The following is a 12462-nucleotide window of genomic DNA, read 5'->3' as shown; positions in this document are numbered from 1 at the left end:
TATTATTATATATGCCAAGAACAGTAAATTAAGCCTAACGTAAGCTTATATGATTTATATATATATGTCTGGCCACTATGATGAGAGAACTTGAACAGAATTTGTTGTTTTTATTGTTTGTTGTTGTTAAATATTGTCGTCGTCGTCGTCGTTGTTGTTGTTGTTGTTGTTGTTTTTGTTGTTGTTGTTGTTTTTGTTGTTGTTGTTGTTGTTGTTGTTGTTGTTGTTGTTGTTGTTGTTGTCGTCGTCGTCTTCGTAACACGTCGCGTTGTTGTTGTTGTTGCTGTTGTATTATAATTGTTGTTGATATTGTTGTTGTTGTTTTTGTTGCTGGTTGTCGTTGTTGTTGGTTGTGTTGTTTTAGTTGTTAAGTTTGATTATTTGATTGATTTGTTTTATTTTTATTTTTTCCCCAAATTATAGAGGGGACCATGCATATTATGCTTTTGTATATTAACCGAAGGCAAAACTATGATTCTGAACAACTATTTCTAGTGCCCCCCCCCCCCCCCCCCAAAACCACCCCATCCCACTTTTTTAAAGTTGAGTCTGAGATAGTGCTATGAAAATCATCAGGACTTGAAGACAAAATAATAATATTTTTATTCAGGCCTATCCACTGCAGCGACCTTGCGCGCACAAACGGACGTTTGATTCCCTCATGAGGAAGTTTTTTCTCGCGTTATCCCAGCCCAAGCGTTATCCCCATCAGATCTGTCTGTCGGCCCGAGTTGGACCTGAAGGGATGGGTCAAAGTGCCCCGCCTCCTGACTGGCCTAAGTAGGTGGGGTTGGGGGGCGGGGGCATAAGACCAAGACTAATAAATAAAATTTTAGAGTAACAAATCCGTCGAGGCCCCCAACTTGTGTTAAGGATTGTTTCGTTCATTATACATGTATATCTAAACGCATGTTTGCCGAATTCAGAATTTTAATTTGTAGTGTCAACCTTGACCTCGCTGATAGAACAAAATTCTGTAAACTGTAAACAGAAAAACGTGGACGAGGAGCGGCACAATAACTCTCTCTGTCAAGTGAAGCAGAGTAAAACTCCTCAAAACAACTTGCAGTCTTTATTTCTCTTTTTCCTTTGGCGTGACCTCAAGACGTATATATTTGAACTTCTCGAAGTGGAAGTGGAATGTCGAACGGCTGAATATGATTTAAATAGAACTCTACTTTCACTGAACGCACATGCATGAGGGTAGAAACAAGAGACAGAAAGTGGAGAAAGCAGAGATCCCGTCTCCAGACCTTTCGGCACCTCGTTGATCTTAGGGGTGAACCTAAGTAAGAAGGTCTAGATCTAGATCTAGATCTAGATTCTAGATTTAGCTAGTTTCACAGCACTGTCAGAAACTAGATCTAGTTGAATTTTCCTTTTAGTTAGACGTGCTTGGATTCCGTACAAGCGATCATTATGATTGTAAATATAGATTGGAAGAGGCTAGCCGTACTTAATGACTGCTAGACTCGCAGTCTAGCCGTACTTAAGTACGGCTAGACTCGCAGTCTAGCCGTACTTATTCTTAATATGATGGCTAGACTGACCATTTAACAAAAAATAGGCCTACTGAATTGTAAATATATACTTTTTTAGTGTGCAGTACCTAAAGTATTTGTATTTGAGACGAAACCAGGTGCCTAAATGACAGTGCATGTATTTTAAACCTCCTGTTTTCCAATGTTAATAGGGCTTAAGATAAGTACGGCTAGACTGGCAGTCTAGCCGTACTTAAGTACGGGTAGACAGCCAGGCTAGCCGTACATAAGGACGGCTAGACTGTCAGGCTAGCCGTACTTAATATTGATGGCTAAATTGTAAATGAAATTTTTAGTTTGCAATGCATAAAGTATTTGTATTTCAGACAAAACAAAAAGGTGCCTTACTGACTTGCATGTATTTGAACCTGAATAATTACTAGATCTAGATCTAATGAGACCTGTGTACTTAACAGGCTTGAGTCGAGAGGGCCAAACCTAGATCTAAGTACGGCTAGACTTGCAGTCTAGCTGTACTTAAGTACGGCTAGACTCTCAGTCTAGCCGTACTTAAGTACGGCTAGCCACTTCGATATAGATTATAGAGAGAGTAGACTCCAGTAGACTAGTGTCACTCACAGGGTAAAAATAGAGGGTTTGACTCGGTAGCCTAGGGGTTGGGTTAGGATGGTCTCTTCTTTTGTGTTTGTGGGGTGGTCATTCAATCATTACGGAAGTCCATATGCCTATTCTGGGTTGGGGTTGGAGAGGGAATCTGAGAGTAAGCCCCGAATTTTAAGCCAATCAATGACAATGATGGGCACTGGGAATTGAATAGATTCTAGTAGTTAGATATATATATACATCTTTTCTTTCTCTCTCACTCTCAGATTATATGATCAATAAGAGTGAGGCTTCTGGTCCCCATGTTGCTTTTCAGAGTAGCCTGTGGTGTTGTATATTTTCCTATGATTCTTACCAAATTTTAGATATAAAAGGACTTTCATTGCATTCAGACTCAACAAATTTGGACAGGCCTAGAATAATAGTGAAATTTGACTGTAAAATTTCCCTGACCTGAAGGCCACCAATATCATAGAGAGATTCTAAAATGACCACAGTCTAGATGTAGATCTAGATCTAGATCTAGGCCTAGATTTTAAATTTTTTTCCAGCCTTTTTCAATTGTAAAAAGTAGCTTTTGTCTACATTCATGAAATATTTACAAAGAAAAATAATCTATGTTATAAAATTTCATGGTTTTAAAAAAGTTCAAAAGGCTAACTTACAAGTTTTTACTATATTTTATTAAAATGCCCTCAAAATGGGTTACAGAGTTAGTAATGACTCAATGTCATAGGAGAGTGAGTTAGATCTATATAAGATTATTATATATATATAAGATAAGAAAGACATTTTTAATGTCCAGGTCCTGGCACATTGGTTTGGTGTTTCACCTCGTCCACACACACACACGCACCATGGGGCAACAGCAGTGGAATTTTAGTTGTAGCTGGGGCTTCCCCGCTGAGTGCCTTATCTCGTCGGGGTCACGGGGGTCAGCTCTCTGTCACCGCTCTGTCTGGGCTGACTCAATTTTTGGTACTTTTCAACATACAGTTTTAGGTTTATCCTTGTAATTTATCATGGTATTTATTCATTAATGAACCGAAAGCATGCATTTCTGCTCTTGAGACCCCAAAAAAGACGGACATTGTAACTTGTCTGGTTATTTCGTTAGACGCGCGGAAGCCTAGTCAGCAGTGCTAAATTGTAAAAATTTTTGGACAAGTGTGAATGAAAAAAAATCAGTAGAAAAAAACGACATGACAAAAACTGAAAAAATTGTCGAACATAAATGACATAACATTGTTGCAGATACTCAGAAAAGATGGTATCTGCGCATATAGAAAACTTAAATTTTGCAACTTTATCCATCTGGCACACGATTCGCTATGAAGTAATTCCTCCAAATACCACTTTGTATATATGCGTCTAATTCGTGAATATTCGCGCATTTTCTCGAAAGTTTATAAAAATTACCCTGAAGTCTCTCATCCATCAAAAAGTACAAACCGATTCCAGTGTCAGAATACATAGATATCTACTATAGTATGTCAAACAGTATCTGTTACACTCCCTAAACTCCTTACTTAAATAAAATAAGTTAAAATTCTTAAAACGCGAGATCTAAGTCTAGGTTTTGTATGTTTGACTAAATAACAAGGATGACTTCTCCTATTTGGTTTATAACAATAATTTTTAACTTTCCAGTGACACTGAATCAGCACCAGACTTTTCCAGCTTTTATTTTCGTTTCTATGACCATTTGCAATAATTGACAATGTTCTCGTTTCTTTACATTCATAAGTGTCCACGCATATTTCCGACACAAAAAAAGCTAAGAATGAATGTGTTAGCTGTCATCGTTTTGATAAGATTCCATACAAGAAGCTTATCTCTACCCGTGTATTAATTACAGTTTTGTGTTTTTAAAAAATCACATCTTTCTTAGTTGTAAGCAGGCTGCCAAACACAGCATGGTTCGTGAACAAACGCAGAGTAACTTTCTCTTGTTTAATGGTAAAACAAGAACTAACGCTGAGTGTCTTTAGTTTAAAAATGCATATGTGCATCTTTCTTCTCTTTTATATAATGTTTGACTATTACAACTTGCGCAGATTTTAAATTTCTCATGGTAAAAGACATATATACATATATATTCGTTGAGATATCTCTGTCATGCCGTTTTTAAATAAACAATCATTTATTCATAAGTATGTAACTAAAATACAGATTGGGTACTCTTCATACACTTGTCTAGAACAAAAACTAAAGTACAGAAATTAACCACTCGAACGCAGAATAAATCTCAAGACAGTGCTTTTTTTTAGTACATCAGAGTAATGGTTTGCTGTGTGGGATGCAGGAGAAATTATATCATTTCAAATGTAGAAAATTGTGCGAACTTCTTAACCGACAAGGGCAAAGTTGCTTCAGGGCTCATTAACCCAGACGGGGAGCTTTGGCTGGCTGCTGAGTCACGCTAACTACTAAAAGTCACAGAATCGGGTGAAAAGTGACGCTGTGACACACACACACACACACACACACACGCACACACACATACACACACACACACATACACACACACACACACACACACATACACAAACATGCACACATGCGCATATGCACGCACATGTGCACACCCTTATGTGCACAAACACTCTTCGTCTCCCCCTAACACATCCTCTCTTCCACTCCACTACACGGTATCTGTGCACATAACAACCATAATTATATAATATTCTTTTAATATAAAATGAAGTGTCCGACTCCATGCTTTGAACAGCTCCTTGGCTCATATGAATTTCCTATGGAGTTAAGTGATCGCACGTGCAGAGCCCTTTCTTTACCCACAGCTAACATTTTGAAGCACAAGAGATTTGAAATTGTTTTTTAGCATCGAATTTCTCACACTGTACAACAGAACAGGAAATATAAAATATTTGGCACTGGCATTACTGCGTAGAGCTGAAGGAGGATACCTGTTTTTTATTTACACAATTTGAATCTCTGCCTTCTTGAGAAAGGCTAGGCTGTAAAACTTAAGTAGACGTCAGTGGAGAGAATATATATCATTGTTATCTAAATTGTCAGTTTTATGTCTACTGTCGTGTACACGTGTCAAAAGTGATTCCACTGATGATTGTACCTGCTATATTACTCTGTTTGAATTTATTTGAATTAATGACTTCTTACCCTTTTGTTGTTAGAATGAGCTGTGGTCTCAATCACTGGACAGATATTCTAGTGACTCGATCTGACTGTGGCACTGTAATTTGTAAAGTAACATTGTTGTGATTTGCTGTCTTATACTTATTATATTATATATAGAATTTGTTTCTTTTAATGGACTGTACATTTGGGAAGGGAACTGACTTCGCTGATTTCTTGAAAGTAGTGCATCAGGGTGTGGGGGTGATAGTTTATTTGATAGTATAAAAAAGTATCATTATCATGCACAGGCCTTACAGTTTTTTTAATGCATTAAATGATAAAAATGGCAGTTGATGAGTGCCATGAAACAGCCGTCATGCAATTGTTTAAAAAACCCAATTCTGAGGGTTCTGCTTGATGTTTGAAATCATTTTCTTAGTTATCTTGTTAACAGATCAAAAGTTTTAAAGGAAATTGACATACATATGTAGCAGTGGGTAATATGTTTTACTTTTCTGAAAGCTACCTTTAGATTATGTATGCAATTGTAAGTTTATCTTTACCCCACAGAAATTTGTAAAAGTCTCATTTTGTTTTATTACATTTTTACATTATATTCTTTTTTTTTTTCTTTCAGTTGTGTGAGCTCTAGGGAGAGGGTGGGGTGGGCGGTGTGAATTGCCCTTGTCATAATGGCCTTGAATGTAGTGGCTGTTGTCATCCTCGTCATTTTCTACCTGGCCATTGTGGTGGTGGGGTTAGTGGCAGCATGGAAGGTCAAGGTCAAAGGTCAGGAGACGGGTGGCTTGGAATCGTCGGTGGTAGCGGGTCGTGACCTCAAGACTTTTGTGGCTATCTTCACAATGATTGGTGAGTGGAACTATATTGTCAGCGATGCTCCATGATGAGCTTCAGTGAAATCGAGATAAAGTTTACAAAATATATTTTTTTAAAACAAATTTCTTTTGGTAAGTCTTATTTCATATGGCAAGTAAAATGCTTGCATGAATATGTATACGTATGATAATTCATAAGCTCAGCAATGGCAATAAGGAAGGTTTTTTTTTAGGCATTATCATCAGTAGAATATGAGTTTGATATTTGTTTTTAATAATTGTTTTTTTGTATGTGCTTTTAGCGACAACAGTAGGAGGTGGCTACATTAATGGAACGGCTGAGTCTGTGGCCCAGGATGGGCTGGTGTGGACGTTGGCCCCTTTGGGCATTTTCCTGGGGCTCAACATTGGTAAGTGTTAACTCTTGAAGTATATATTATCATGTGTCTTTTATCGTTATAATTTATAGTAGTTCAAGTAAGAAATATTTACTTCTTGTTCCTTTGCCTTTGAAATGTTTAAGAGAAAAAAAGGGAAAGGGGATATTTACAGATTTCATATATATGTGAAGCGTGCTGATGAAATGAGTTACTTCTCGGATTCGAGCCCTGTAAAATTAGACACCACGCTTATAGATGAAGTATTTACAATTTATAAGTATAAAATAACAAAAGGCATGTTATACTTAACGAATACGGCATCAATAGAAAGTCTACAAATTTGACCCTATCGTCGATTTTTAGCCAATATCTCCTTTTGTGGATTTCAAAAAGTAACTAATTTTGTTTGCATGCCTCACATATGACGGTTGTTTTACCTTTGAAAAGTTTCAGGAGAAGATGTAGAAGGAGGGAGGGGGGGTTACCTTTTGTGGTCTATTTGGTTGTTTAATTTGCAATCTGGCGTGTTGGTCAGTGGCAGCCTAGCCTATTGTATTGTTTGGCTGAAAGTGTGAGAGTGAGTAAAGTGTGAGTCTCAGTTCAGTTGTATTGTTTGATGCAAGTGTATGAAAGCAGTCTGGATTACTACAGATCAGACCTTAGAGGGGAGAGCTGTAGCAAGGCGGAGGAGGCCTGCTGAGAGTTCGGGTGGAGAAAAGGCTAGTTAGAGTCTCGGTTTATTTTTGTGTTGCGTTTGAGATTCCAACGCATCGGGGCCCCATCGCTGAGGAAAGGATCACCTTCCGGAGAGAAATAGGTTTGGCTAACCCCTGTTGTAGGCGCAGGCAGACAGAAGGTTAGTGTTTAACATTGTTTTATGTTCAAGTAACAACACCTGTGAAGAGTTTCAGAAAACATTTGGGGGGGGGGGGGGGGGGTGGTGGTTGATAAAAACATGTGGTTGTTTTACACTTGAACACTTTGAGAAGAAAGAGTGTATATGTATAAAGTTTGGGGGAGGGGGGGTATTACAAATTTTACTGACCTGTGGTTGTTTGGCCTGTAGGTGGTGCCCTGTACGCCCGCAAGATGCGAGAGCGACAGTACCTGACCATGCTGGACCCGTTCCAGCATCACTATGGCAACGTGGTGGCTCTCCTGCTTTACCTGGCCAGTCTGATGGGTGACCTGCTGTGGACGGCCTCCATCCTCAACGCCCTCGGTGAGCTGGAAGTGTGGTTCTCTTTTTCTTTCTCTTTTTCTTTCTCTTTTTCTTTCTCTTTTTCTCTTTTGCTTCTCTCTCTCTCTCTCTCTCTCTCTCTCTCTCTCTCTCTCTCTCTCTCTCTCTCTCTCTCTCTCTCTCTCTCTCTCTCTCTCTCTCTCTCTCTCTCTCTCTCCCTCACCCTCTCTCTCTCTCTCTCCCTCCCTCTCTCTCGTACTCTCTCTCCCCCCTCTCTGTCTCCCCCCTCTCTGTCTCCCCCCCCCTCTCTCTATCTTTGTTTCTTTCTCTCTCTGCTGTTGTTATCAATAACAAATCTTCGAAAAATTAAAAGTATAAAGCTTCATCTCTTCACACAGATAGGATGGAGTTCTCAGAGTTTACTGTTACTTTGTGTTTCGTTCTTAACGAGTATGGTGGAAGATCGAAAAATTCCTTCTCACTGCTTTCTTCCACTGGAAGTGTGTTGCCTAGACTCTGACCCCAGGGTCACGCTGGCCTAAATAATGTGGACATTGACAAACTTGAGTACTGTTAATTTGACACAGGTGCATTATTATATATTTTTTTCTAATGCAGTGGAGGAAGTGGGAAAAGGTTGTTTGTTTCGGTTATTGTCTTGAACAAGTTGCCATTAGAGCAGGTTCGACTGTAGTTTGCTTGCTGCTGTGTTGTTTAAACTCCTTCTCTCCTTCCTTCTTTCATACTCCACCTTGTAGGTACGACCTTGAGCGTCATCGCCAACATCCCATTGACGGTGGCGGTCGTGGTGTCGGGAGCGGTCACTCTGAGCTACACAGTGGTGGGCAGCATGGTCTCGGTGGCCTACACGGACATTGTCCAGCTCCTGTTCATCGCACTGGGCCTGGTGAGCTAATGACAATAATAATTATAAGAACGATAATAACAATAATAATAATAGTAATAATAACAAAGGTAATAATAACGATAGTAATATTAATAATGACAATAATAAGAAGAAGAAGAATGATAATAATAATTAAAATGATAATCATGATAACAATAACAATTATAACTGTAATAATGATATGAACGATAACAACAATAACAATAGTAATAATAACAATGATAGTAATATTAATACTAATAATACTAATTATAATGATAATCATGATAACAATAACAATTTTAATATTAATAGTAATAATGATAATAATAATAACCACAACAATATTAATAATAATAGCAGTGATAATATTTCATAGTGGTAGTAAAAACAATAATTGTCTTTATATAGCGCATATCCACACTCTACAGTGTGCTCTATCTATGCGTTTGCAACTAATATTATCCCAACAAACCCTAATGCTAAAGCACAAATGCTCGACTGTGAGAGAGAACAAGCCAAAGGCCGGTAAAGGAAGATATTCAGGTGAAGAAATGGAAATGGATTGGACTCACCCTGAGGAGACCCCCGACAAGCATCATCAGGCAGGCTTTAACGTGGAACCCACAGGGAAAGCGTAAGAAGGGAAGACCAAAGATGACATGGAGGCGAGCGGTACAAGCGGAAATTGAAAAAGCGGGGACATCATGGAAACAGATAGAAAAGGATGCTCAGGACAGGCTTCGCTGGAGTACTGTTGTTGATGGCCTGTGCTCCACTGGGAGTTTTAAAAAAAGGGCAAGAGAGAGAGAAACCCTAGAGCACTCTGAAACATTTTCTGCAGTCAGGGGATTGTACGTGCTGAAACACTAACAAACTGACTAGAGTTGGCCTGTCAGTTGGATACTTGGATAATTGATTATTGCTGCCTTAGAATAACACAGGTCTATCTGACATTTTTGGCTGTTTTGAGTTACTAAGATCATGAGGTCAGAAACCTAATGTTTTATCAACTCTATAAAAATCGTAAGATTATTCGGAGTCATTATCAAGATGTTCTAAGAGTTGCATTCGAATAGGCTTGATGTGTTGTGAAACTCTAATTTTTAATGTCTAATTTATTCTTTTATTTATTTAGTAATTTTTTTTATAGTAAAGAGTTTTACGGCGCTCGCAACTGCATAAGGTCATATGAGCACATGGGACACACCTAATACTTTTAGTTGGTAGGAAATTTTTAATTTTGCCCGGGTGGCGGCCGAAGCCTTCTCTTATCGATTTTAGACCACCAAGGGATCTTTAACGTGCACAACTTGCACACGGGCCTTCCGAAATTTTTCGCCCTTGTCCGAGAAGGCTAGGTGTAGATCTTTCCTACCAGAAGATCGGGTGTGTGGCAGAAAGATAGCTGTAAGAAGGAGTCAAGGAGTAGCAGTAGAAAGGCTGCAGAAAGAGTCAGGAGTCCAGAGGAGGGGGCAAAGGAGGTGAGGGGGTGGGGCAGAAAGAGGAGACGAAAGCAGACGACAGAATATTGCTAGAGAGCAGGAAAAGAGGTAAAAGGAGACAATTTTAGAGAAGAAAATTTTTCAGTCGCTACCCGGATTCAAACCCGGGACCTTTTGAATGAGAGGCCTACACCTTACCTCTAGGCCACGAGAGCCCCAAGATGGGACTTTGTAATTCTTGGCAGCGTAATGTGTAGAAAGACCGAGGATAAATTACGGTGGAACTTAAAATGATCACCCATTGTCGAAGAGAAAAGTGACTGTCTTACCGTCTTACACAGTGTCATTAGAATGTTTCAAAAGAAATGAAGGAGAGGAAATGGGACGTGGCCATTTGTACAGGTGATTGTCTTATGCAAGTGACCTTTAAAGCTTAAATGCTGTAAGGGTAGATCGGAACTCAGAAATCACATTTAAAAACTGATCAACAAATACTACTGTAAGCTGTCATGAACCTGTGCAATGGTAGCCCTTAAGTGGTAAAAAATATATTTTGGGGCAACACCTCTGCAAAATGTGTTTGTGAGAAAAACTTGCTGGCAGCACTAAAGATTAAACTTTGATGTCAAGTAGGAACTGCAAAATATTATCCTGTGGGCCTCAATTGGCCTATTGGGTGCAAATTTGAGACCTCTGATGTAGAGGAAGACTGAGAAAAATTACTTTGAGAACCTCAGTGTAGAGGTAGAAAAGAAGAAAAATTACTTTTAAAAACTTCTGTGTGGTGATAGACCACAAGAAATTTGTAGACTTCACCAAGAATAACATATTTATGAGCAGAGGTAGACCAAAAATAACCTACTTACCTATGAGCAAAACTTCAGTGTAGAGATAGACCAAGATCGACTTACTTCAGAACTGGGACATGTCGCGGGATAACAGCTCAAGTGTTGTAATTTGATGTTTTGGGAAAAATCACTTTTTGACCTATTCCAAGGCAGGGGAAGGTGCACATGTTCTGTAAAAACCTCAGTAGTATGAGATAATTTTTTTAAAATACACTTTTAAATTGAAATTCCAGGTAGTATTGATGGATAGAGTGTTGAAAATTCAGTATTTTTCCCCTACTGTAAAATTTGAAACACCCGAGTTATGATAGTTGTGCTGCTGTCCTACGATATGTGAAGAGAAGAAGAGGCAAAGGTTGCTAGTATTATTTTTTTCCTGAAATCATGACACAACATATTCCCACATGCTGGCACTCACAGAAACAAAGGCCATTATCATTTTAATGATTGTTTTTTTTTTTTTTGGGTGTGCCCCCAAAACTTGCTTCCAATATTACATGACCTGTTCGTGTCATGTTTCCATCTTCCTATTCCCCCCCATACCCCTCCCCAGGTGGTCAGTTTACCCTTTGTTCTCTCGGATGATCGTATCGGTGACATGTGGGCCACTCGCGACATCTGGGTTGGACAACTACCGGCTGAGCAAGCTGGGGTCTGGGCAGACCTGCTGGTTGCCATGGTGAGTATACTGTTGCTATGATAATGTTTGGGTTGTCATGGTGAGTATGCTGTTGCTATGGTAATGTTTGGGTTGCCATAATGAGTATGCTGTGGATACCGTAATGTATAGGTGGTTAGCTGTATATGATGTGCATGTTGCCATGATGAGTACACTGTTGCCATGGTAATGTATGGGTTTGCCATGATGAAAATACCCTGTTGTTACCGTAACATTTGAGTTGCCATGATTAATGAGCTGTTTGTATTGCCATGGTGAATAAGCTGTTGCTATGGTGATGCAGGGGTTGCCATGGTGAGTATGACGTTATGACTAAGGTATCTTGAGGGATGAAAGGATGTTAACATGTTGTTGCTGTAGTGATGTGGGAGTTGCCGTTGTGAGCACTCTGTCACTGTGTACTGTCCTGGTTATCATTTGAAATTATTCAGGTAACAGTAGTGTCTCAAAATCCTGCCAAAATTGTTTGGATATTACCTTAGGTTCAGGATGGTGGTTTATTTTGGGTTGCTTTTTTGTTTTGTTTTTTGTTTTGTTTTTTGTTTTGTTTTCAAAATTAAAAAAAAATCCCTTGACTTTTCTATTTTCTCTCATGTTTTTACTTCTGGCTGTTCCACAAAACGGAATTATGCTGAAGACACAAAATTGAAGTAACTTTACATTTACGCTCTAAAATCTATTTATTTTTGGGAATTTTTTTTTTATTTTTTGTTGTTGCTGTTTAGACGCTGGGCACCATCCCATGGCAGTCGTACTTCCAGCGTGTTTTGTCAGTGCGTACGGCGCGTCAGGCCCAGGTGCTGTCCTTTGTGGGTGCTGTCGGAGCGGCTGTGTTGGTCATTCCAGCCGTGGTGCTGGGCATAGCGGGGACCAGTGCTGGTGAGTTGTTCTGTGCTGGAATACCCGTACACTTATACGCACACACAAACGCATGCAAGCAAACACGCACACACACACACACACATACACACACGTACATACACATGCACAAACACACACACACA

At 39.2% G+C, this 12462-nt stretch overlaps 1 protein-coding gene across 1 annotated transcript in view; it reads left to right on the top strand.

Moving 5' to 3' along the window:
* Positions 1 to 973: 973 nt before the first annotated feature.
* LOC101858585 (high-affinity choline transporter 1) overlaps positions 974 to 12462 on the top strand; it is a gene marked incomplete in the record, with an annotated part of 16781 nt that continues 5292 nt past the window's right edge. The window contains 7 exon segments of the mRNA XM_013089714.2: positions 974 to 1289; positions 5842 to 6074; positions 6343 to 6450; positions 7487 to 7642; positions 8359 to 8507; positions 11333 to 11458; positions 12184 to 12337. Of these exon segments, the coding sequence (XP_012945168.1) occupies positions 5897 to 6074; positions 6343 to 6450; positions 7487 to 7642; positions 8359 to 8507; positions 11333 to 11458; positions 12184 to 12337 (871 nt within the window).

Source organism: Aplysia californica, unplaced genomic scaffold (genome assembly GCF_000002075.1).
Source record: "Aplysia californica isolate F4 #8 unplaced genomic scaffold, AplCal3.0 scaffold01023, whole genome shotgun sequence".
In the NCBI taxonomy this organism is placed as follows: Eukaryota; Metazoa; Mollusca; class Gastropoda; order Aplysiida; family Aplysiidae; genus Aplysia; species Aplysia californica.
Note: the sequence above shows the minus strand (reverse complement) of the source record. Positions and strands in the feature narration are given on the sequence as shown.